General features: G+C 38.8%; 1 protein-coding gene across 1 annotated transcript in view; it reads left to right on the top strand.

Moving 5' to 3' along the window:
- MPP7 (MAGUK p55 scaffold protein 7) overlaps positions 1 to 23898 on the top strand; it is a 287284-nt gene that overhangs the window by 58590 nt on the left and 204796 nt on the right. The window contains exon 2 of the mRNA XM_082740897.1: positions 16636 to 16797. Within this exon, the coding sequence (XP_082597023.1) occupies positions 16761 to 16797 (37 nt within the window). The 5' untranslated portion in view covers positions 16636 to 16760. The remainder of the gene's footprint in view (positions 1 to 16635; positions 16798 to 23898) is intronic.

Genomic DNA, 23898 nt, shown 5'->3' with positions numbered 1-23898 from the left:
CATTGCAGATGTTTTCAGGAGACTCTAATTTTAGAAACTACTGGGTTGAACCACACGGTATTAATTAGTATTTGGTAAATAACAATGTAAATTCTTAGACTAAATGATTTATATTATTTAAAAATTGTACCATTGAGTTTTGCAACTGGCCAGTATGTCAGGATAGATTAGCAGCAAACAACTCAAACCACAGATGTTCGTTTCTGGGTCATGCTCTCTGTCCAGTACACACTGGGGGGCATGTGTTGTCCTCTGTCAAGACTTCAGCTGATGGAGGCGCTGTTCTCTTGGACATTGGACTGCTCAGGAAAGAGGACATGTAAGATGCTCTCAGTGGCTCTTAAATGTGACTTCCTGAGAGTGACAAACACGATTCTTTTTATTGGTCCAGGCAAGTCCCATATGCCTGAAGGGGAGAGATCATAGGAGTATTGTGGGGTAGCATCTCTGTCTACCCACAGTTAGAAAACTGTCCAGAATAAATGGGTGTCATGATGTTTACTGCATTGTCTACTTCGGTATAGCAATTGGGTTGTCATTTAAAAATGGTAGCAATGGTTGAAACCTTTATTATACCCCAAATTTATCATCTGATTCCGTGGTATTAGTGTCTGCTCTCTGACAGTGTTTAATTGTGAGTTTAATTACAAGAATGATTATTTTTAAAAGATTTTATTTATTTGAGGGAGAGAGAGAGAAAGCAGGCAAACACAAGTGTCAAGGTTACCTTTTATCAGATATATGATATGCAGATATTTTTGTCCATTCTGTAGGTTGTCTTTTCATTCTGTTGATTGTTTCCTTTTTATAAAAAGGATTTATTTATTTGATGGAGAATGAGAGAGAGAGAGAGAGAGAGAGATTACAAATAGGCAGAGCAGCAGGTGGCGGAGTGGGGGCAGGCAGTGGCGCAGGGAGCAGGCTCCCTGCTGAGCAGAGAGCCTGATGCAGAGCTGGATCCCAGGACCCTGAGATCCTGACCTGAGCCGAAGGCAGATGCTTAACCCACTGAACCACCCAGGTGCCCCTGATTGCTTACTTTGTTTCTTACAAGTTTTTTTTAAAGGTTTTATGTAATGCCATTTATTTTTGTTTACTTTTGTTGCCTGTGCTTTTGTGTCCTATCTAAGAAATCGTTACCAAATTCAGTGTCATGAAGCTTTTCCCCTGTTTCCTTTTTAAGAGTTCTGTAGTTTTAGATCTTATGTTTAGGTCTTATTTCATGTTAATTTTTGTATATGGTGTCTGTTAAGTATCCAACATAGTTCTTTTGCATGTAAATATTCAGTTTTGCCAACACCACTTGTGGAAGAGATTGTCTTTTCCCTACTGAGTAGTCCTGGCACCTTGGTTGAAGATCATTCAACTGTGTGAGAATTTCTTTTCCTGGGTTCTGATTTCTGTTTCATTGGTCTGTATGTCTGTCTTTATACCAGTACCACATTGTTTTGATACCGTAACTTTGTAATATGTTTTGAAATCAGGAATTGTGAGGCCTTGAACTTTTTTCCTCTTTTTTAATATTGTTTTGGATTTTCAGATCTCATTGAGATCCCATATGAATTATAGGGCAGTTCTTCCATTTCTGCAAAAAAAAAAAAAAAAAAATTAGGATTTTTAATAAGGGTTATAATAAATCTGTAGATTGCTTTGGGTGCTATGGACATTTTTAACAATTTTAAGTTTTCCATTTTGTGAACCCAGATATCTGTGCACTTATTTGCAGGTTTTCAATCTTTGACCTTCCTGGTTGAGTTTTTTCCTAAGTATCTCATTCTTTTTGATGCTATTGTCAATATGAGTGTTTTCTTAAAGTCCTTTTAGGGTTGTTAATGGTTTGTGTTTGAAAACTCAGTTGATTTTTTTTTTGTGTCGATTTTGTATCCTGCCACTTTGCTCAATTTGTTTAGTCAAGTCTAATAATTTGTATGTGGAATCTTTGGGGTTTTCTGCATATAAGATCATATAATGTCATCTGTGAATAGAGATAATTTTCCTTCTTGCTTTCTGATGTGGCTGTCTTCTATTTATTTTTTTCTTGCCAGATTGCAAAGCAATTATGCCTTCTAGTGATACGTTGAATGGAAGTAGTGAGAGTGGGTGTCCATGCTTTGTTCTAGAAGAAAAGCTTTCAGTTTTGGAGCATTGAGTATGATGTTAGCTGTGAACTTTTTATATATGTCCTTTATGATATTGAGGTAGTTTCCTTCTGTTTCTTGTTTCTTGTTTTAATTGTGGAAGGTGTTTTAGTCAAACGGTTTTTCTGCTTGAATTGAGATGATCTCTTGTGGTTTTGTCCTTCCTTCATTTGACATCGTAGATCACATTTTTTTTTTTTTCGTAGATCACATTTTTGTACGTTGAACCATCCTTGCATCCCTAGGATAAATCCAACTTGGTAATAGTGTGTAATCCTTTTGCTGTGCTGTTCAGTTTGGTTTGCTAGTATATTTTTTTTTAAGGACTTTAAAATTGCTGTTCATCAGGGATTTTGGTCTACAGTTTTCTTGTAGTGTTTTGTTTGGCTTTGCTATCAGAGTAATGTTGGCTTCACAATGAGCTTGGAAATGTTCCTTGCTCTGCAATTTTGGAGAAGAGCTTGAGGAGCTTTGCTGTTAATCCTTTAAATGTTTAGTAGAATTCTCTAGTGAAGTCATCTGGGCCTGGGCTTTAATTTGCTGGGAGGTTTTTGATCACTGTTTCAGCCTCTTTATTAGATATTGGTCTATTTGCATTTTAAATTTATGTTGTTCACTTTGTAGGTTGTATGTTTCTAGGAATTTATCCATTCTAGGTTACCAAACTTGTCGGTATATAGTTGTTAATAGTCTGTTATGATTCTTTTCATTTCTGTGACATTAGTTATAATGTCTCTTTTTTTCACTTCTGATTTTAGTTATTTAAGTCATCTTTTATTCTTAGCTAAGCATTTGTCAGTTTCATTGATCTTTTGAAAAAAACTTTTGTTTCATTAATTTTCTGTTCTCTCTCATAGCTCTGCTCTAATAATTTCCTTTCTTTGCTAACATTGTTCTTTTTCTAGTTTTTGAGTTATAAAGTTGGCTTATTGAATTTAGATTTTTCGTTTTTTTTTTTAAATGTGTTTTCAGCTATAGACTTCGCTCTTAGCACTGTCTTCATTATATCCCATAAGATTTAATATGTTGTCTATTCATTTTTATTTGTCTGAAGATATTTTCTAATTTATTTTGTGATTTATTCTTTGGCCCCCCGTTGTTTAAGTGTGTGTTGCTTAATTTCCACATATTTGTGGATTTTTATTTTTCCTTCTGTTTTTGATTTCTGGTTTCATTCCATTGAGGTCAGAAAAGATAGTTGGTATGAATTCAGACTTCTAAAATTTGTTTAGACTTGTTTTGTGGTCTAACATGTGGTCTGTCCTGGAAAATGTTCCATGTGTGCTTGAGAAAAATGTGTATTTTGTTGTTGAATAGAATGTTCAGTCTCTGACGGTTCGGTGCACTTGGTTTATAGTACTGTTCAAGTCCTCTGTTTCCTTTTTGGTTTTCTGTCTGGTGATTCTATTTCTGTTGTAATGACATTGAAGTCTTCTAATATTACTGTGTTGATGTCTGTTTCACCCTTCAATTCTGCCAGTGTTTGCTTCATATATTTAGGAGTTCTGATGTCAGGTGTGTGCATATTTACAACTGTCAAACCTCTTGTGAGTGGACCCTTTTGTCGTTATATAACGCCCTGTTTTGTGTTTTGTTAGTTTTTGAATTATTCTATTTTGTCTATTAATATGGCCACTCTGCTCTCTTTTGGTTAGCGTTTGCATGCAATATCTTTTTTCCATCCTTTCATTTTCAGCCTGTGTGTATCTTTACCAAAGTGAGTCTCTAGTAGACAGTATATGGTTGGGTGTGTGTCTCTGTGTGAGTGTGTGTTTCCCCTTTAATCCATTCAGCTACTCTATGTCTTTTGATTAGGGAGTTTACTCCATCTACACTTAAAGTAATTACTGATAAAGGGAGGTTTTTTAATTCCCATTTTCTTAATTGTTTTCTGTCTTGTAATTTTTTTGCTCCTCGTTTCCTTTATTACTGCCTTTTCTTTGTGTTTTAATGAGGTGTTTTTTTTTTCTTTCTAGTCACATGCTTTGATTCCCTTTACATTGGTTTTTGTGTATTTTCTATAGATTTTGTGTGTGTGTGTGTGGTTTCCATAGGGATTACATAAAACATGCTCAGGCTTTAACAATCTATTTTAAACTGATAACTTTAATTGCATACAAAAACTCTACTCCTTTTCATCTCTGCTCCCCATGTCCCCACTTTGTTACTGGTTTCACAAATCGCACCTTCTTATATCGTGTGTCTCTTACCATAGATTTATACTTTAATGTTTTTGCCTTTTAAATTCTATTAAAGAATTTAAAAAGGACTTATATACCAACATTACAATGTCATAGAATTCTATATTTGCCCAAATATTTGCCTTTACCAGAGAGCTTTATATTTTCATATGGTTTTGTGTTGTTGTTTTAGCTTAAAAGCCTCCCTTTAGCATTTTTTGGAGGGCAGATCTGATGGTGGTTGACTCTTGCTTATCTGGCTGGGAAAGTCTTAGTTTCTCCTTCATCTTTAAAGGATAACTTTATAGATATAGTATTCTTGGTTGGCAGTTCTTTTCTTTCAAGCATGTTGAATATACCATATCACTGCCTTCTGACCTGCAAAGTTTCCACAGAGACATCGGCTTTTAGTCCATAGATGTTGCTTTTTACATGATGAGTCCCTTTTCTCTTGCTGCTTTCAAGACTGTTTTTTTCTGTAATTTTTGACAGTTTAATTATAACGTGTGGGTCTCTTAGCATTTACCCTCATTGGAATTCATTTAGCTGCTTGAATGTATATGTCCATTTTTTCCTCAAATTTGGAAAATTTTCAGCCATTGTTTCTTTAAATAGGTGCTCTATTTCTTTCCTACCTTTCCTTCTGGGTCTCCTGTAATGCATATGTAGTCTTTCTGTGGTGTCTTATATGGCTCATAGGCTCTCGTTACTTTCCTGCATTTTTTTTTTCATTCCTCTGACTCCGTAATTTCACATGATGTTTTCTAATTTGCTGATTTTTTTTTGTTGTTGTTGTTCTGCTTGATCAAGTCTGAAGGTGGATCTGTCTAGTGAATTTTTCAGTTTAATGTTGTATTCTTCAACTCCAAAGTTTCTTTACCTTTTATTGAAGTTTCTATTTTTGTGTTGGTATTATTTTGTTCATGCATTGTTTCTCTGATTTCATTTAGGTATCTATTCGTGTTGTCTTTTAGCTTACTGAGCATCTTTAGAAGGATTATTTTAAATTATTTGTCAGGTAATTCATAGCTTTCCATTTCTTTAGGGTTGGTTGTGGTGCTTTATTTTGCTCCTTTTGATTGAACCATCTTTACCTGTTTCTTTGTGGGTCTTTTGATCTTTTGTTGAGGGTTCAGTGTATGAGAAGACTGTGAGCTCTTCTAGTCTTAACTGACTGGCTTCACAGAGTCTAAGACCTTTACTAGTCAGGCTGGCTGAAGATCCTGTGAACCTCTCAAACTCTTTCTGGGGACAGATATTTTCTGGGCTTGTGTGTGTAGTTTCTGAGGCTTAGTTCTGTTTTCTCCTTAGCTGCCATAGCCTCTCTTTGGCATCTGCCTGTGACGATGAGGTCTTCCTGATGCTATCACATGCCCCAGTGCTTGACTTTCTTCTAAGCAGCCTCCAGATGATGCTGCCTTCCTGTGAGCATTATAGCCGGGCAAGAGAGAAACCTAGTTCTTTGGGCATCCCTTAAGCTTGCCAAATCATTGAATGCATGTTCCTCTTTTCTCTTCCCCTCCCATAGGGAGAAACTAGGTATTGGTTGTTTTTTTCCCCCTTAATTGTGCTTCATTGCATGAGAGAAGGGGATTAAGGTAGGGAAATGCAGTGAACTCTTGTCTCTTCACTGTGGCTCTTTTTGGCTTTTACTCACCTAGGTGATTGATACAGCTGCTTAACTGGTTTCTGGAGTTGTCTGAGACCATTCGGTCTTTATATTGTTGTTAAGCTTCTTCTAAGGAAACAAGGGCCTGGGTTTTTCTGTTCCACTGTCTTGCTGATGTCGGCCCCTGTACACATTTGGTTTTTAACTCCAGTCACTGTTAGGATATTTTACCTGTGTTACCTACTATGCCTATACGGATAATCACAGCTGTGTTACTATTAGAGGCCTTATTGGTAAAGGGCTATTTTTGGTAACTTATAATTTGATGTTAAATGTAGTTCTTTAATAAACACAAGTTTATTCTGTTTTGGGGTATGCTAATTTTTTTTCTTTTAAAGGTTTTATTTATTTGGGGGAGAGAGCACAAGCAGGGAAGGGGCAGAAGGAAAGGGAGAAGCTGGCTGCCCGCTGAGCAGGGAGCCTAATGCAGGGCTGGATTCCTGGATCCTGGGATCATGACCTGAGCGGCAGGCAGAAGCATAATGGACTCAGCCATGCAGGCACCCCTGTGTGTGTTAATTTGAATAGGAAGTGATAGATAATTTTAATAAGGGTTGTTTTGTTGGCTGGTTTATTTTTAGGCTTTTTGTGAAATTTTGAAATTACTAACTATAAATTCTAGTCAGTGCTATGGTGACATTTTGTTAATAAGAAAGATTCAGTAGTGTCTGAATCACGTTCTTGAACTTCTAACAGAGTCCCTTGTTTACAGAACATAGAGGAATAATATCCTTAGCTGCCTTGCCAGATGTGACAGTTTTCCAGAAATCTCTATGGCTATAAATAGGGTATGGTCTTCGAAGATGTGGTGTAGTCCTGAGTGTTCAAAACCGAGGGATTGAAGCCTGGGAATATTGTTTTCTGAAATTACCTAAAGTTTTGGGTGGTCAGTCAGAGAAGGCAAGATACCAGGGGACTGAAGAGCACCCTAGAGGTTGTGGACACGGAGTGGGTAGTTTCCTTATAAAGAAACAGCATAAAATAAAAAACAAGGATATTAAAGGAGAGGTTGTGGAAAGCGGGGAGGTAATCACTGAGCATCTGGTGTGTTTCCAGTGCTTTAGATGGAGTTCATTTGGCCATCACAAAAAGTGAGTGAGTCCTCTAGTATTTCCATTCAGCTAAGAAGACTGAATGGGAAAGGTTAAATAAGAGAGTTAAGGGGCAGCATTGGGTAGTGTGACTGGCGGAATGGGCATCAGATCTGTACATATTGGCACTAGAATCCATTTAAGCTGTGGGCTTAAGTTGCTTAAAATTCAGTGTCCTTGTCTTTAAAATTACCATAGTGCTTACGTTATAGGATTGTTGTAGGAATTAAATGAAAACATGCATGATGAGTTTTTAACCCAATGTCTGGGAAATTGTATGCACTCAATTAATGTTATTTGTCACTAGCAAATATTATATTTATCTATAAATCTATAAATCTATCTATCTATCTATATATACACGTTGAGTTTTTAACTTAATGTCTGGGAAACTGTATGCCCTCAATGTTATTTTTCACTAACATATATATGTATATATTTATACTTATATAAATGTGTATTTACATTTACATATATATTATATAAGTGTGTATGTATAAATATATATGTATGTATATTTGTATTTCTATGTTTATACATCACATATAGGTACACACAAATATATATAACTTACATTGGTGTTTTATTGGTTTCCCAAGGTCTCATACCTTGTAAGTGGAGCATGTAGTACGTTGTAGTCAGGAGGCTGGTCTCTCACCAAAGCCTGTATTCCTTTCATTATAGAACCTTAAAAAGTTTGCTAGATTGGAGGAAATGAGAAGTAGAGTGATGAAAATGAGGTCGAAGAGTGCTAATAAAGCTGTCATCTGTTGATTGGCTGCTATAGGTTGGGTGTTTTACTTATGTCATTACAGTTAATCTCATTTCATTAAATAGCCTGGCCAAGACCAGGGAGTCGGTATGGCAGAGCTGGTCTGTCTCATTTCACAATCTGTGCTCTCCTCATTAGGTAGTGCTCTCTCCCCATAGGTAAACTAATGAGGTTATTCTGACATCGAAGGGAAAGGGAGCCCTTGGAGGGTTGGGACTGGTCACACAAAGAAGGACTTCTGAATGAGGTTCGTTACGTACTTTTTAAGGGCACATGATGATATGGGTTCCATCCCTAGGAAAATCTCGTGGGGGATACAAGCTCAAGAAGAATAGAAAATTATGTTGTTGTAGATACAAGATTGGTTTTTCCAATAGGGAGACTTAAGGGAATGCTGATGGAATGCTGGGATGGATCTAGTTGAGACTTGGTCAAGGAGAAGACCAAGTTCCCATTCTCCCCTGCTCCCAACGGTTAGAGGAGAGTGCCAAAATACAGGGGGAAAAAAGGGTCATTGATGGTTAATGGTATAATCTTGAAGACCAGCCAAGACTTTTTAGTAGTGGGTGGTAGAACATAGACAAGGAAAAAAGTCATCATCAGAAAAGAAGTGTCCCACTGTGAGAGGCGGGGGAGTGCACAGCACTAGAAAGGCCACTGGTTTTACTTGAGGGCGGTCTGAGCGAAAACCCTGGGGTCTTGATGCACTGATTTGCTGTAGATGGTTTGCCTAGTCTAGAGTGAGGTCTTAGCTTGGGAATGTCATTCATTATACCCGTGCTTCCAGGTGGGGGAACCTGAGTGATCGGGCATGACAGTGTGTTCCTTCTCCCTGAGAACCCTCACCGAGAGCAACCCTGACCTGTGAGGTTAGTGCCCCTTTCGGGCAAGTGTGCCAGGCCTCCTTGCAGACTTTCCTAATGGCTTTAAAGCTTGGGTGTCTTCACCTGGGGGTTATAAAGCAGCATTTCTCCTCTTTTAAGTCTTCAGAGTTTTATAGGATTCCTTCAATGGAATTTTATTTTTTCTCTTGCTTTGGTATTTTCCTTTCCATTTGTAGAAAGGAGATAATAGGAGTTTTGCTTTATGCAATAATTGAACCCTCTTGGGTTGGTGAAATGTGGGGTGTTTTTAATCTTTCATAATTTTCCCCTTTTCCTTGAGAGCCAGGATTTTTTGTGTTTGGTTGTATAAAACATATTTACTTACATATAGCAGCTACCGTGTTGCCGGTTTTAAGTTTTAATTTTCTTGGTGTACTCACAGATTTTAAGATTCTTGGAATAGACAAAATTCAAATGTGATTTTTGTGTCTGGTTAGGAACTGCATAGTTTAAAAACCTGTATAAGTTGTTTTGCATACATGTCTGCATTAAACGGGGGAAGTTGTTTTTAAAAACTCCTTTCCTTTCAATATTTAAAAAATAATCAATCAAAATGGTACTGGAAAGTATGCTACTTTTAGATCTTTAAGGGACCAGCAGATAGAGTATCATGGAATGGTGCTCAGCGAACTCTGCCCTCTCTGTCTCTGTAAATATTATAGGAACAAGGTCATAACCAAACTCCTATATGTCTTGCCTGTGTTGAGACAGAGACCATAGGGACCACAAAAGCTAAAATAGTTACTGTCTTCCTTTTGCAGGAAATGTGTACTTCTCCCTGGCATAGAATAGTACTTTCCACTTTTAGGGTCTCTGGACATCTTTACATTCTTAAAAATTATTAAGGACTCCAAGGAATTTTATTTATATGTATTTTGCTGAAGTTTACCATATTAGAAATTAAAACTGAGTCGTGAAGAGGATTATTTCAATTCGTTTAAAAATAACGGTATTAGGGATGTCTGGCTGGCTCAGTTGACAGAGCGCGTGACTCTTGATCTCCGGGTTGTGAGTCCCAGCCCCACATTGGGTGCAGAGAGGACTTAAAAATAAAATAACAGGGGCGCCTGGGTGGCTCAGTGGGTTAAGCCTCTGCCTTTGGCTGGGGTCATGATCCCAGGGTCCTGGGATCGAGCCCCACATCGGGCTCTCTGCTCAGCGGGGAGCCGGCTTCCTCCCCTCTCTCTCTGCCTGCTTCTCTGCCTGCCTGTGATCTCTCTCTGTCAAATAAATAAATAAAATCTTAAAAAAAATAACAATATTAAACTTGTTACTTATTAACAGAAATTATATATATATATATAAATATTTTTTATTTATATATATATATATATATATATTTTTTTTTTTTAAAGAGAGGTGGATTGAGAGAGATGAGGGAGAGAATCTTAAGCAGGCTCCACGCCCAGCGCAGAGCCTGAGGTGGGGCCTTGTGATCCTGACCTGAGTCAAGATCAAGGGTCGGACATCTAACTCCCTGAGCCACCTGGGTGCCCCAGAATAACATTACTATGAAAAATAACTTGTTTCCCAAAACAAAAGCTTTGGTAAATTGGAAATTTCTCCGGTGCCTAGATTAGTAGATCGCCATTTCCAATTCTGCGCATACTTTCCATTTGTTGCTGTATGTTTAGGGTGGTGGCTATGAAGAAAATGACACAGGTCTGCACATGGAAGAGGGACAAGTGTTTTGGTGGCCTGTTCAGTGAATTGTGGAGATTCTTTGATACAACACCAAAACTGGTTGCATGGTTGTTTATTAGAGTTGCAATGTGGAATCTGAAAGTGTACCAATTAATTTACCATGTTGCAACTGTGAAATCCATTGCTCCGTCTTGCACTTTGAATGAATCTTTTATTCGTGCATGATTTTCTCATATCACATATCGATATTTAAAAAAATATTGGTTCACAATCCGCATGTAGACTATTTAAAAAAAAAATCACATGGCTTAATATCGCCACTGATCTCAGAAGAGCCTTTGTGTGTTGGAAGCTGCTGGAACTGTGCAAACTGGGGACTGGATTCTAGTGTGTTTGCATTTCTCAGCCCCTCACAAGGTGAGGCCGAGGCAGCCTCTCATGGACCTGAGTTTTATACAACTACATTTTTTGCTCCAAGCTTCTATTCTATCGTTAGCAACGAATACTGTCAGGTTTTTTTCCCCAAAGTCTCAGATTTATTTCATTCATTTTCAAGAAAATGTTTCTCAAATACTCAAGTAAGGGGAATAGCTGAATAACTTGTCTTTCCGTTGTTCTTTTAAGTAAAAATAGTTTTCCACGAGAAAAACGACTGGTTTGGTTTACAGTAACGATCACACAGGTGTTTTTCTTTGAGACAGACATGACTTCATTTACGGCAACAGCACTCTCTGTGTACTTCTCATTTCATCACACTGAACACTAAAAAGATGGATGCTGAAGAGGCAGTTATATAGGAATTTGATTTAAGAACCTTTTACTCGATTAAGAACATTCTAGAGGGAACATTTTTTCTCTTTCTCCTCCTCCCTTGTCATTGTTGTCGTCTGTTTAAATGTGGGCGCTTGGCATGGAAGAGTGCAAGGACGAACAATTCCAGTCTGGTTCTAGCAGTTTCTCCCACCATTACTTTTTACCGTCAGTGCAGATGTTGACACAGTGCAAAAGGCAAATGGCATCTCGGTATTTTTATGAAAATAATCTGACCTCATGAACCCCTCTGAGAGGGTCTGGGAGACCACTGGGGGTCTGCAGACCACACTCAGAGAGCTGCTGGTGTAAATGGTATAAATACCATTTTAGGTAAGTGGGTTTATGCCATTTAGCTCTGGGTCGCCTCCTCTGTTGTCTTAACAGGGATGATTTATGAAGTTTTCAATAATGTTAACAGATACCGGTTTGCTGCTTGCATTAGCTAACATATAACTTGTAAATCTTTCATATCGAGCTTTTAAAAAAAATCTTGAGGTTTTCCTAAAGATTTTTGTCAGCATAAGGAGGGGAAGCAGCAGAGAAGCCGACTCCCCGCTGAGCAAGAAGCCTGATGTGGGACTCGATCCTAGGACCCTGGGATCATAAATTTTTTAGAAAAAGTATACTCTTTGTGTTATTTTATTGCTGTATTCGATTTTGAAAGTGTAGCTTAGAATACTTGTAACAGGTGAAGTAACCTGCGGTTGGATTACTGGCTGCAGTTACTGGCTCCTGGAACAGTAGCATATTAATAGGATTTTTAAATATGATAATTTAAAGTTTTCATGTTTGGGACACCTGGATGGCTCAGTCCGCTAAGCGTCTGACTCTTGATTTCAGCTCAGGTCGTGATCTTAGGGTCCTGAGACTGAGCCCCACGTTGGGCTCTGTGCTCAGCGTGGAATCTGAGGTTCTCTCCTTTTCCCTCTGCCCCTCCCCCTTCTCACATTCTCTCTTTCTCTGTAAATACATAAATAAAATCTTAAAAATCTTTTCATGTTCTTGCATATTCTGTCAAATTGAGAGGAAATGTGTTTGGAAACTAGGTCCGGCATTGATTTCTTGTTTAGCTGCTTAAACTTTGTGGGTCTGTGGTCATGTTGTAGTGTATGATAAGAAAGCTATATTTGGTTTTGCCTCCCATTTTTGGCACAGAGGTCCTAAAATGCTAGGTGATAAGAGTAATAAAGGTCATCTTGTTACTGGTGATGTGCCCCTTGCAGTCATACCTGCAATTATGGTAACACCAGTGCCTTTTGTAAAGCTGCTGAGAATGGAGACTGGTCGCCGGTGGACCAACGTTGGGTAGAGAGTTGAACTTGCAGTCCTACCTCTGGAGATGTGTGAGGGGCTAGAGGCAGCGTCAGTCACTGATGGCCAGGGATCGACTCAGTCATGCCTATATAAGGAAGTGTCCATAAAAACCCAAAAGGACAGAGTTCAGAGTGCTTGTGGGTTAGTGAATGGGTAGAGGTGCCAGGGAGGTGGGGGGAGGGTGCGGGTGGGGGGAGGTGGGAGAAGGGATGTGGTGGGGGGGGGGGTGTGGAGAGTCATGCACCAGGAAAGAGCGTGGGCCCAGGGGCCCTGTGCTCCTTCCCACATACTTGCCCTGGTATCTCTTCTATCTGGCTGTTCCGGAGTTGTATCTTTTTGTAACAAACCGGTGATCTAGTCAGTAAATGTTTTCCTGAGTTCTCTGAGTGGCTCTCGCAAATTAATAAAAATCAAGCAGGGATTCATGGGAACCTCTGATTTATAGTGAATTGATCAGAAGCACAGGTGACCGCTTGAACTTGCAATGGACATGGAGGTGGGGGCAGTCTTGTGGGGCTGTGCCCTTAACCTGTGGGATCTGATGCCGTCTGCAGGTGGCGAGGGCCAGAACTGAATTCAATTGTAGGACACAGCTCGTGCCGCAGAATTGTCTGATGTGTGGAACACCGCCGTTGGTGTCAGAAGTGGTGTTACAGTGAAGTATTGAGAGGAAGAAGAGTGTATATTTCTTAATATACACAGGAGGAGTGTATATTTCTTAATAGTTGTGTGTAAGAACTTAATAGTTCTTAACAGCATATGAAACAGCATATGCTGTTTCTCTGGGTGCAACACCATTTTGCTTTACTGAAAACTCAAAACTTTCTGCGACAAACACTTGCACTTCCATGGTTGACCATTAGATGTCAGGAGTACCACAGGAGCCCTAAGGGTTACCCAAGGCCAGTAGAAACTGAACATTGTAAGCTCGTAGACCTTCACATATTTCACTGTTTCCACATGATCGATGCCAGAAGAACCCGATACTGTGTGATATATAGAAGCAAGGTGCAACTGGAATAATGAAATTTCAAAAATAAGCCTTTTTAAAGGAGGGTTGTAATAGTTCTATTGGGTATTGTAAATGTTTCAGGTGCACTTGATATCGCTGTTGGGTTCCTGGCGTTTGGGTCTCTCTCTTTTTTATGGAAAGATGGATTGAACTTCAATTTAAGAATATTCGGTAATCCCTCTCAGGACGTACTGTAACAGCTGGTATTTTGGTGTTGTAGTAAATCGATTCCATATAACAGTCAGTAATAATTACGGCTGGGTTCTGACAAATTCCAAAGTATTTTCAATAAATTTAGCCAAAGAAAATAACATGATCACTGCAAAAATTTAGCTCAGTTTGAGAGTTAAACCCAGCAACTCTGCTTCGTTGCACAAAATAGTGAGCATTTTTTACTGGTTGGGATTTTATCAAACCATTTGCTTTTTATTAGTATACATAGATATGTTCTGAGGAGATAATTACACTGTAGCATATATTTCTTAAGTAATATGACTTTGGAAAGAATTAACCTTGAGTGTTCATCATAAAATACAAAGTGAGAAATGCTGAGGCCTTTCATAAATGGGTTTATGTGTACAGCACCAATATCAACTCAGAAGGATTTTTTTTTTTTAAGATTTTTATTTTATTTGACAGAGAGAGAGATCACAAGTAGGCAGAGAGGCAGGCAGAGAGAGGAGGAAGCAGGCTCCCTGCTGAGCAGAGAGCCCGATGTGGGACTCGATCCCAGGACCCTGAGATCATGACCCGAGCCGAGGGCAGCGGCTTAATCCACTGAGCCACCCAGGCGCCCCAACTCAGAAGGATGTTTTGCTGTGGGGATGTAAGGTTGTCTTAATAGTAATAGAATGATATAAGATCACTTACTATATATGGTGTTTGTGGTTTATAAAAGTGAAGCACTGTAAGATCTTTAAGGTGTGAAGAAGGGGTTAGTATTATGGCGTAGACATGGTGTGCAAATATTTCTATAGTTAAGCAATCTATACTATTTAAATTAGGATTTTTGGCCTAAAGAGCTTAAATGACCTACGTAACACACACACACACACACACACACACACACACACACACACACGATAACTATCTACCTACATGCTTATACATATTGCCCTAATGGTAGAAATGAGTGTGCGTACGCTTTACAAATTTCAACTGTTTCCTCCTTTTTTTTTTTCTCATCAAAACAATAGTCTTACTGAGTGCCTTCTTTAAATCATGTATGGTCTGTTTCATACAGACTGTAATTAAGGAACACTTTTATGGAGTTGAATTTTAATCCTGATTGTTAGAATAATTTATGAAAGCAAAGCAGAATTGCCTCTTAAAATTATTGGGGAAAACAGCCTCAAAGATGGGCATTAATGAAACTTTGTCTTTCTCACTTATTTTTAGCTTCGTGATTTAGAGTTTATTTGCTTTTTAAAATAACTGCCCTCATATTTTCAGTTAACAGTCTTCTCTGCATACTTTATCAACCCTTGTAATATGAAACAAAATGCAGGCCACTGCATTAGTTTGGTTCAAGATAGTCACTTTGGTGAATTTTTTCATACTAACGTTTGCTTTGATAGTTAAAAAGCTAATTTAGAAGGTTTTAATAGAATTTTGCAGCTCAGACTTTTTCAAGTGAAATTTGGCAAGCCCTTTATTCCTTATTCTGTAATATGAATCAGCAATTTAAGGACTTTACGGGTTGAAGTGAGCCAGTTTTTCGAGTGTTTATAATATCTGTTTTTCTTGTTAATATATGTTAAAATATGCTTTTAAATTACTGAATTTGCTTTATAGAGAACTAGGGGAAAATGCATTAAAAATGGACTTAAACACATTGTGCGGGTCTTCTGATTTCTAAAAAAAAATGTAAATGGAGTGTATTTTCCGTTATTAGGCAGCAGTGGTCCAAATTTAAACCACATGGCCTTCTCCTAGGTGTCAGGCCAGCGTAAATTTTAATCTCGCTACTTTCTTTTATGTTTTCATTTTATAATCTCATTGCTTGAATTAAACAGCTCCAGTCACAAGAGCCAGCATTTCTTGTTCGCTGGTCACCTGCCAGACGGTGTGTTGTGAGTCTTAGCGTATTTAATTATCAAACAATTCTAAATTGTTGTTATCTCCATTCGTATAGACGGAAGTGAAGGTGCAGTAAGATCAAATACATCCTCCAAGATCATGGTTTAGCAGGTTGAAAGATTAGGCCAAACTCTGGAGTCCTTGCTCTTCCGATAGGAGACAACAGCGCCTTCCTGCTTATGGTGGGATAACCTGTAGTTAGTTAAAACAACTTTTGAAAAAAAAATGCTATTTTTTCGAAGTGCATCAAGCTTAGCTTTTTACTGAAAGAACAGACTTTTGTGTATAAGCATGGACCGGGAGGCCTCGTTTAGATTGCTAACACTTCTGCGACTCCCTAACATTTTCAATTCTAGTAGTTTCTCCAGATGATTGGCAGTTTCAGTTAGAGGACTTGGCAGTGGCATGTTAGGATGAGCTAGTTAACAAATCACAAGTGTGTTTGTAAGTCATGGACCATCGACAGAGCCTCCGTTCTGCATTAGAAATATAGCGTGGAATCACAGTAATAGATTGTGAGCATCTTAGAATAGCACTGGTGTGAAGAACCTTCTTGACGGGGTGCCTGGGTGGCTCAGTGGGTTAAAGCCTCTGCCTTCAGCTCAGGTCATGATCCCAGGGTCCTGGGATGGAGCCCCGCATCAGACTCTCTGCTCAGCGGGGAGCCTGCTTCCTCCTCTCTCTCTCTCTGCCTGCCTCTCTGCCTGCTTGTGATCTCTGTCTGTCAAATAAATAAAATCTTTAAAAAAACCCCAAAACCTTCTTTACGTTCTTAATCTGCACTCAGCAGCCCTCAGACCAACTGCAAAAATCTTTCTGGAAGCCTTGATACATGCAGGAGGAGCTTTCGTGGTTTTAACTAGAAATTTCACATCCAAATCAAAAACTCTCACCCTTTTCCCTAGGTGCATCTAGCATGCAGACAGATTTGGAAGACTGGTGAAGAGTGTTGGAATAAGAACTCTGAATTAGTTGTAGAATGTTGCAATTTAGTCGCCTCCCTATTACTATTTTTAAAGTGTTTTTCTTCTTTTTTTAGAAACGGCCTGCTTGAGATATAAATCTTGGTCGACAGCGTGGCTGCAGGCCACTGGACTGGAATTCTCCGTGGCTTTCTAAGTGGCGGGTGTCTAGGGTGTGCTGTCCCGGCCTGCGGTGTGCATCATGCCAGCCTTGTCGACAGGATCCGGGAGCGATGCAGGTATGTGAACCCGTGAGGGGCGGGTTTCCGTGCATCATTACTCAAGTTTTCTTGTTCACCGGGAAGAACCGCATCGCTGTAAGGGATCACAGATGGGTCAGGCTTGTTTTTCTGTAACCTGAGTGAGGGGCACAAAATCAACTCTGACGCATCCTTCCGAGATAAGAGTTGTCAAAGGACCTGGTGGCTCGTGATGATGCCCTTCTACAGCCTTGCCTTTTGGAATACTACCATGCATTTAAAGTGCTTTTTTAAAACAATTGAATGTTTTAAAGCATACAAAAAAGTGTGCCAAATACAGTGATAGTCTTATTATCCTTCACTCAGATTTGATAACAGGTATGAACTTTTCTGCCATACTTCAGACCCCTCACTTTTTAAAGAAATCAAACAAGGGCACCTGGGTGGCTCAGCTGTTAAGCGTCTGTCTTCAGCTCAGGTCATGATCCCTGGGTTCTGGGATCGAGCCCCAAATCAGGCTCTCTGCTCAGTGGGAAGCCTGCTTCTCCCTCTCCCACTCCCCCTGCTTGTGTTCCTTCTCTCGCTGTGTCTCTGTCAAATAATTGAATAAAATCTTTAAAACAAAACAACAACAACAAAAAGAAATGAAATACAGTCTCTGTACCATTCTGGCATTTTCTTTCTTCCTCTCCCCACAGGTCAAAAAACTAGTCCGAAGTTGACATATGTCGTTAAGGGTTTCAGTTAAAACAAACAAACATAGTTCACCTCATCATCAGTGGCGAGATTTAGTGGTACTTGGAATAAAGGGTTCCAAGAAAGAGAAGAAACTCCTGTATATATGTATGTGTGTGCAGAATCCTGTCCTCCTGACCTGTTTTAGGGAGGTATGTGAGGGAGGTTGGTGCCCCCTTGGAAGTTTTATTCTAGGATCAGCCTTTTTATTTTTCATCTAAAAGAAATTTTAATTCATTAGTTAATTTTTTTTTTTTTTTTAAGTTTGGTCAACACACAATGTTACGTTAGTTTCAGGTGTACAGAGTAGTGATTCGGCTTCTCTGTAGGTTATGCTGTGCGGCCCACAAGTGTAGCTGTCATCCGTTGCGACCCAGCACTGTTACAGTGTCATTGACTGTATTCCTTATGCTGTGCCTTTAAGCTCCCGGGACTCATTCATCCCATCACTAGACGCCTGCGTCTCCCATGCCTCTTGCCCCATTTAGCCCATCTTCCCAGCCGTCTCCCCTCTGGCAACCATCAGTTTGTTTTCTGTATTTATAAGTGTGAAAATCAGCACTTAAAAAAAAAAATTCATGGACCTTTTGCCGAGTTATTAGAACAGAATGTGAGCAGGAATGAGGAGCTATGCCTTGCATTTTCTTTTTTTAATATTTTATTTATTTATTTGACAGACAGAGATCACATGTAGGCAGAGAGGCAGGCAGAGAGAGAGGAAGGGAAGCAGGCTCCCTGGGGAGCAGAGAGCCCGATGTGGGGCTCAATCCCAGGACCCTGAGATCATGACTGGAGCTGAAGACAGAGGCTTTAACCCAGTGAGCCACGCAGGTGCCCCTGTGCCTTGCATTTTTAAGACCCCCTCAAAAGAAGTGGCATAGTGTGTGACTAAATGTTTTGTGTGTTGCATTGACTGTCCTGAATTTGGTTTAAGCCAGTGCCGTTCTGTAAGCAGCGCGATGGCGGTCTTCGATGTGGCAGTTACTGGCACCATAATTTTAACAAAGCTGAGCCACAAATTTGGAGTTACCCTTCCTTGTTCTCTCAAGCATATCTGTACCTACCTTTTGGCAAGTTTTGTCTCATCTTTATCCGTCTGTAATGATTTTTTCCACTGTAATTTACACTGAGGATTAGTTTTTCTTAGGAAGTGATTTTGATTTTCAAATACATAAAAATTATTTTTTTCTCAAGACATTGGCTTGGAAGCCAGGTCCTTTGGAAAAAAATTTTTTGCTTCGTTTTAGTTTTTATATAGTCCCACATTGTGTTCTACTATATAAAATGAATGATTTAACTTTCCATAGTGGCTTGGGAAATTATAGATGAAATTTATTTGAACCATAAATTTACTGCTGTTGTGTAGTGAGTAAGTTTTATGCCTTGCTGTTTGCCAAAAATGCCTCGATTTAATTGAATGCAAAATATTGTTGCTTACAGCTATCTCAAGGAATGATTAAAATGGAGTATTTGTAGTTCATAAAATGGAGTATTTGTAGTTCATGGGGGCAGTCGAAGGGTCACTCATAAAAATAGCAGAGGCTACTCAGAATTGGAAAAGGACTTTCCCCACGTAACTGGCTCACATTGTGCAAATCTCAAGTGCCCGTGTGACTCACACCTGGCTTTGTGATCTTTTTTGACCCATATGTCCCAGCAGGGTTAGAGTCAAGCAGAGAAGATGTTCCTGTTGCAAGAGAAGCTCCAGCGTTCAGGGAAGCTGTAGTGCGTGGTGCACGCAGGAGATGCTTACTGTTCCCTTGTAGTTCCTTGCAGACCAGATACAGTTTACCAGTCAGGGGTCTTTCTCACTCTAGACAATGTTGCTTAGCAATGTTCTCTCCAGGGCACTGAGCTGGAGAGCATAACCGAAGAGCAGATGCTCATGCAGCAGGAGAGAGTGGCTCACAGCTACTCCAGTGCCCATAGTACTCAACATGGGAAACTACTTCCAAATACTTTCGGTATAAAACTTAGTAGGCCATTTCTCCCTCTCCCCTTTCTACTTATTTCACGAAGGAAAAAAGTGTTTAATTACACAAGGAATCCATAAAAACATCCTCCTTGTCAAAGATGTGTAGATAAAAAAGGAAGGAGAGTTTTTACCCAACCTTACCCTGCCCCCAATCTCATTTTCGTTCTCCGTTGGATGAATATCCTTCAAGAACGTTCTGTACGTTCAGCAGTTCTATATTGATGTCCAGAAATAATACTCTTTTAGGTTGTTTTGTTCTTTACTTTTTAATCAGATTCTGTCATACTCGGGGTTTTTCTATAATGTCCTTTCCTATATCAAGTAATGTCTCAGAACTGTATTTCCATGGGGGGTGTGTGTGTGCGAGTGTGCACACGTGTGTATCTTTATAACTTTCTATCTGTACATACCTCTGTATATCTACCTCATTCTTTTTTCTTTTTTAAAGATTTTATTTATTTATTTGACAGAGATCATAAGTAGGTTGGGGGGGGGTGTGGAGGGAAGCAGGCTCCCTGCTGAGCAGAGGCTCCATGAGGGACTCGATCCCAGGACCCTGAGCCGAAGGCAGAGGCTTTAACCCACTGAGCCACCCAGGTGCCACCCCCCGCATCGGTTTTTAAGATTTTATTTATTTTCTACCTCATTCTAGTAAACCAAGGCATACTCTTCCATAATATCACAATTCAGTGAACCATACTTCTGTTGACGAAAGACTTGGATTTGCTCCTTCTGTTATATTTTGGAAGAAAAGATGTAAACCTTGAATGGATGTTGCCAAATTGTCCCCCAGAGTGACTGAAGCACTCAGTGTCCCGTGGACAGTGCCTTAAGGATTCCTTCCCCTGTGTTCTTGCTGAGCTTCAATACCACAAGCCTTTATACTTTCCCCCCATGGGAAAAATGGGTAAAACATGGTATCTTAAGTGTTAAATGTGCATTACTATTGATGCTGAGCATAATTCCATTTGTTGAATGGCCATTTGTTCCTCTGATGTGTCAGTTCATATCCTTTCCTTTTTTCTATTGATTATCATTTTCTTAACGTTTTTACAGAATGTCTTTATTTGTATAATGTATTTTATGGAGCATTTTAGGTTGAACATCATTTTTACTGGTCAACTGTTTGTTCTTTTGTTCTTAAATAATATCATTTCTTTTATTGAAGTTGATAACTTTTATGTGGACAAATCAATCTTTTCTCTCTGGTTAATGGTTTTTCTTGCCCCTCATGCTTTCCTACCTACTGCAAGGTCATGAAGATGTTCTCTAAGATTTTCTTCTGATAATGAAGATAGTTAATTTTTATGCCTTTGGAATTTTAGTCCAACTGTGATTTATATGTGGAGTGAAGTCGTATTCTAATTTTATTTCCCACGTGGATAGCCAGTGGTCTCCAAATCACTTAATTCAGTAGTTTGTCCTTTCCACATAAAATTGTAATATCCCCTCTGTTGTACACCAATATTGTATATACATTCTGGGCTTTCTTGGCTTTTAAAAAAAATAATTTTAATGGACCTTATGTTTCAGAGCAATTTCAGATTTACAGAAAGATTATGAAGATAGTAAAAAGTCCAAGTACACCTTATACCTTGTTTTCGCTGATTATTGACATCTTACCTTAGTTTGGTACATTCATTTCAGTTAGTGAATCAATACTGATACACTACTATTAACTCTAGTCTGTCTATACTTTATTCAGATATTCTGTTTTCCTTTTGTATATATGTTGTATATTAATCTCTATATATAATACATTGTGTGTATGTGTAATTTCATTAGGCTCCCCTTGGCTCTGAAGGTTTCTCAGACTTTCCTTATCTTTGGTGACCTTGACCCTTCTACAAGTACTAGTCAGGTGTGTTGTGGAACTCCCCTCTCTTGGAGTTTGTCTGATGTAAAGTACCATTGTTATTGTATCAGGGGTAGGAATATATACTGTCATCTTGACCTATGACTGTTGATGTTGGCCAACAGGGTAAAGCAGTATTTGTCCCGTTTCTCCATTGTCAAGTTTCTCTCTTTTCCCATTCTCCTTTCCTGTTCATCTTTTCCCATTCTTTCCGTCCTGTACTGCATGCCAGGAGGTCTCTCTGTGCAGCCCCCACTAGAGTAGTGTGTTATGCTCCCCTCCTTTAGAAGCTAAACTATCTGTATAATAGCTTTGGCATATTTTGTCTCTCTTCTACCATTTATTTAATCAATCATTTTTTGATATCAGTGTGGGCTCATGGATATTGATTGATATTTTGAGTTATAATGCAATACTAAATTTATTTTGTTGTTCAGAATGTTCCATTTTTGGGTGTTGGGAGCCCTTTCAGTCGGCTCCCATCAGTGTGGGCTTGCTTGTTTAGTTTTAACAGTTCCTTGCTTTTGACACTGCAAGGTGTCCCAGGCTCTTTTTATAGTGCTCCAGTCCTGGACTTGCATTTCTCAGGGAGCCCTAGTGCCTTTTCCTGGGGAATGGGATTAGGACCCAGGATCTGGGTGATGGTTTGCCCATTGCTACCAGAGTGTTGTTACTTTAGGTGCTCTCATCCGGCAGAGCAAAGAAATACACGCGTGTACACTAATCCATGTAGATACACACGTTATAAACATTTTTGTGTGCAATCAGCTGTAGCTAGGCTAAACATAAATTCTTATTAATGTCGTCAACTCTGATTCATTAACGAGTGGGTCATTTTAGGTCCTTTCCCCCGCTTCTTTGTAAACTCCCATTCTTAACAGTGAGAAACCTGGCTGTGACCATCTACCATCCATTTACATAATCAGTTTCAGTGTACATGTGAAGCAGAATCAGAATTGTTAACCTATGCCTCATGGGAAACCACTTTGATCAACTAGAGAGTTGACTTTGTTTTTTATTCCTCTGATAGTACCATTCTGTTGTTAATCTTACAGAATCATTCCTTTCGAGCATAGTACCTGTGTTATTTCTAGTTTTATAAATTCACTGTGATTTTTTTCAAACATCATTTAATATGTATTTTGTACACAGAAATACACATAACTTTTATAAGACAGTTTTAAAACTGGTTATAATGCCAATAGCTAGGAGAGCACCATCTGGTTCAAGAAATCATGGTGCATAAACAATCTTGGAACACTGCAAAAATAAAATAAAATTAAAATCTTAAAAATCAAGCATCCTGAAAGTAACCTGTATATATATATTTTTCTTTTTTCTTTTTAAAGATTTTATTTATTTATTTGACAGAGATTGCAAGAAGGCAGAGAGGCAGGCAGAGAGAGAGGAAGGGAAACATGCTCCCTGCTGAGCAGAGAGCCCGATATGGGGCTCGATCCCAGGACCCTGGGATCGTGACCTGAGCCGAAGACAGAGGCTTTAACCCGCTGAGCCACCCAGGTACCCCAACCTGTATATTTCTTCCCATTCACAATCTCTTCAACCTCCTTATGGGTGGACATTTAAAAAAAAAAAAACTTAAAAATATTAAAACAAAATGTTTGTTTTAAACATTAAAACAAAATGTTTGTTTAAAATGCTTGTTGAACTTTAGAAATGGGATTATAGCGTACGAATTGGAGTAGTTTTGTGTGTTACAACCCCCTTCTCTTGCTCTGTGGCTTGTCTTCTCATTCTTTGTGCTGGCCTCCCCTATTATGTATGCAGAAGTTGCTAGTTGAGCACCATTTTCCTTTAGGTTAGTGATTTCTGAACTGTATTCATGAAATAGTTTCTTAACTTGTGATCAAAAAGTTATTCCCTTTTCCATTTTGATTTTGATACTCTAGTTTTTTGTTTGATTTTGATACTCTAGTTTTTGTAAGGTGTGAAGTTGGGCTCATAATAATTTTTCCCATGTGGGTATCCAGTTGTCCCACCATGATGTAATAAAGACTCTTCCTCCCTCTTCTTTGTAACCACCTGGAACCTTCATTACTCCGTCGAATTTCAGTGGTGACTGTGAACATCTTTGTTTTTAAAGTTCTGGATCTCAAAAGACATTATTTCAGCATTTCTTCTTTGTCTTATTTGCTCTAGAATTTTTTCATCTATGCCCTTTACTAGATTATGGAAGTTACCATTTATTTTTAGTTTGCAAAATGACTTTTTAAATGACTAGCCATTGAACATTGTCAGGTGATTTTATTTATTTATTATAACAATCATGTGATTTGTTTCCTGTGAATCTCAGCATAGCAAATTTCATTGGCTGTTGACTTTTTTGAAATGGATTTTTGACTATTAAACCAACTTATATTTTAGAGAGCAACCCAATTTGTTCAGATTTATTACCCTTTTCATATACTCTGCTGGATTTCATTGGTACATATTTTATAACTGTTACATGTCTTTCTGTGAGTGACTTCAGCCTGTAATTTTACTTTCTCATTCTCTTATCAGATTTCCACAACATCATGTTAGCCTCAGGTAGTGAGTTGGGAGAAATCTTTAC

The sequence above is a fragment of the Mustela nivalis genome (genome assembly GCF_964662115.1).
Source record: "Mustela nivalis genome assembly, chromosome: 7".
Classification (NCBI taxonomy): domain Eukaryota; kingdom Metazoa; phylum Chordata; class Mammalia; order Carnivora; family Mustelidae; genus Mustela; species Mustela nivalis.
The sequence above is the reverse complement of the archived record's forward strand: the minus strand, read 5'-3'. Positions and strand labels throughout refer to the sequence as shown.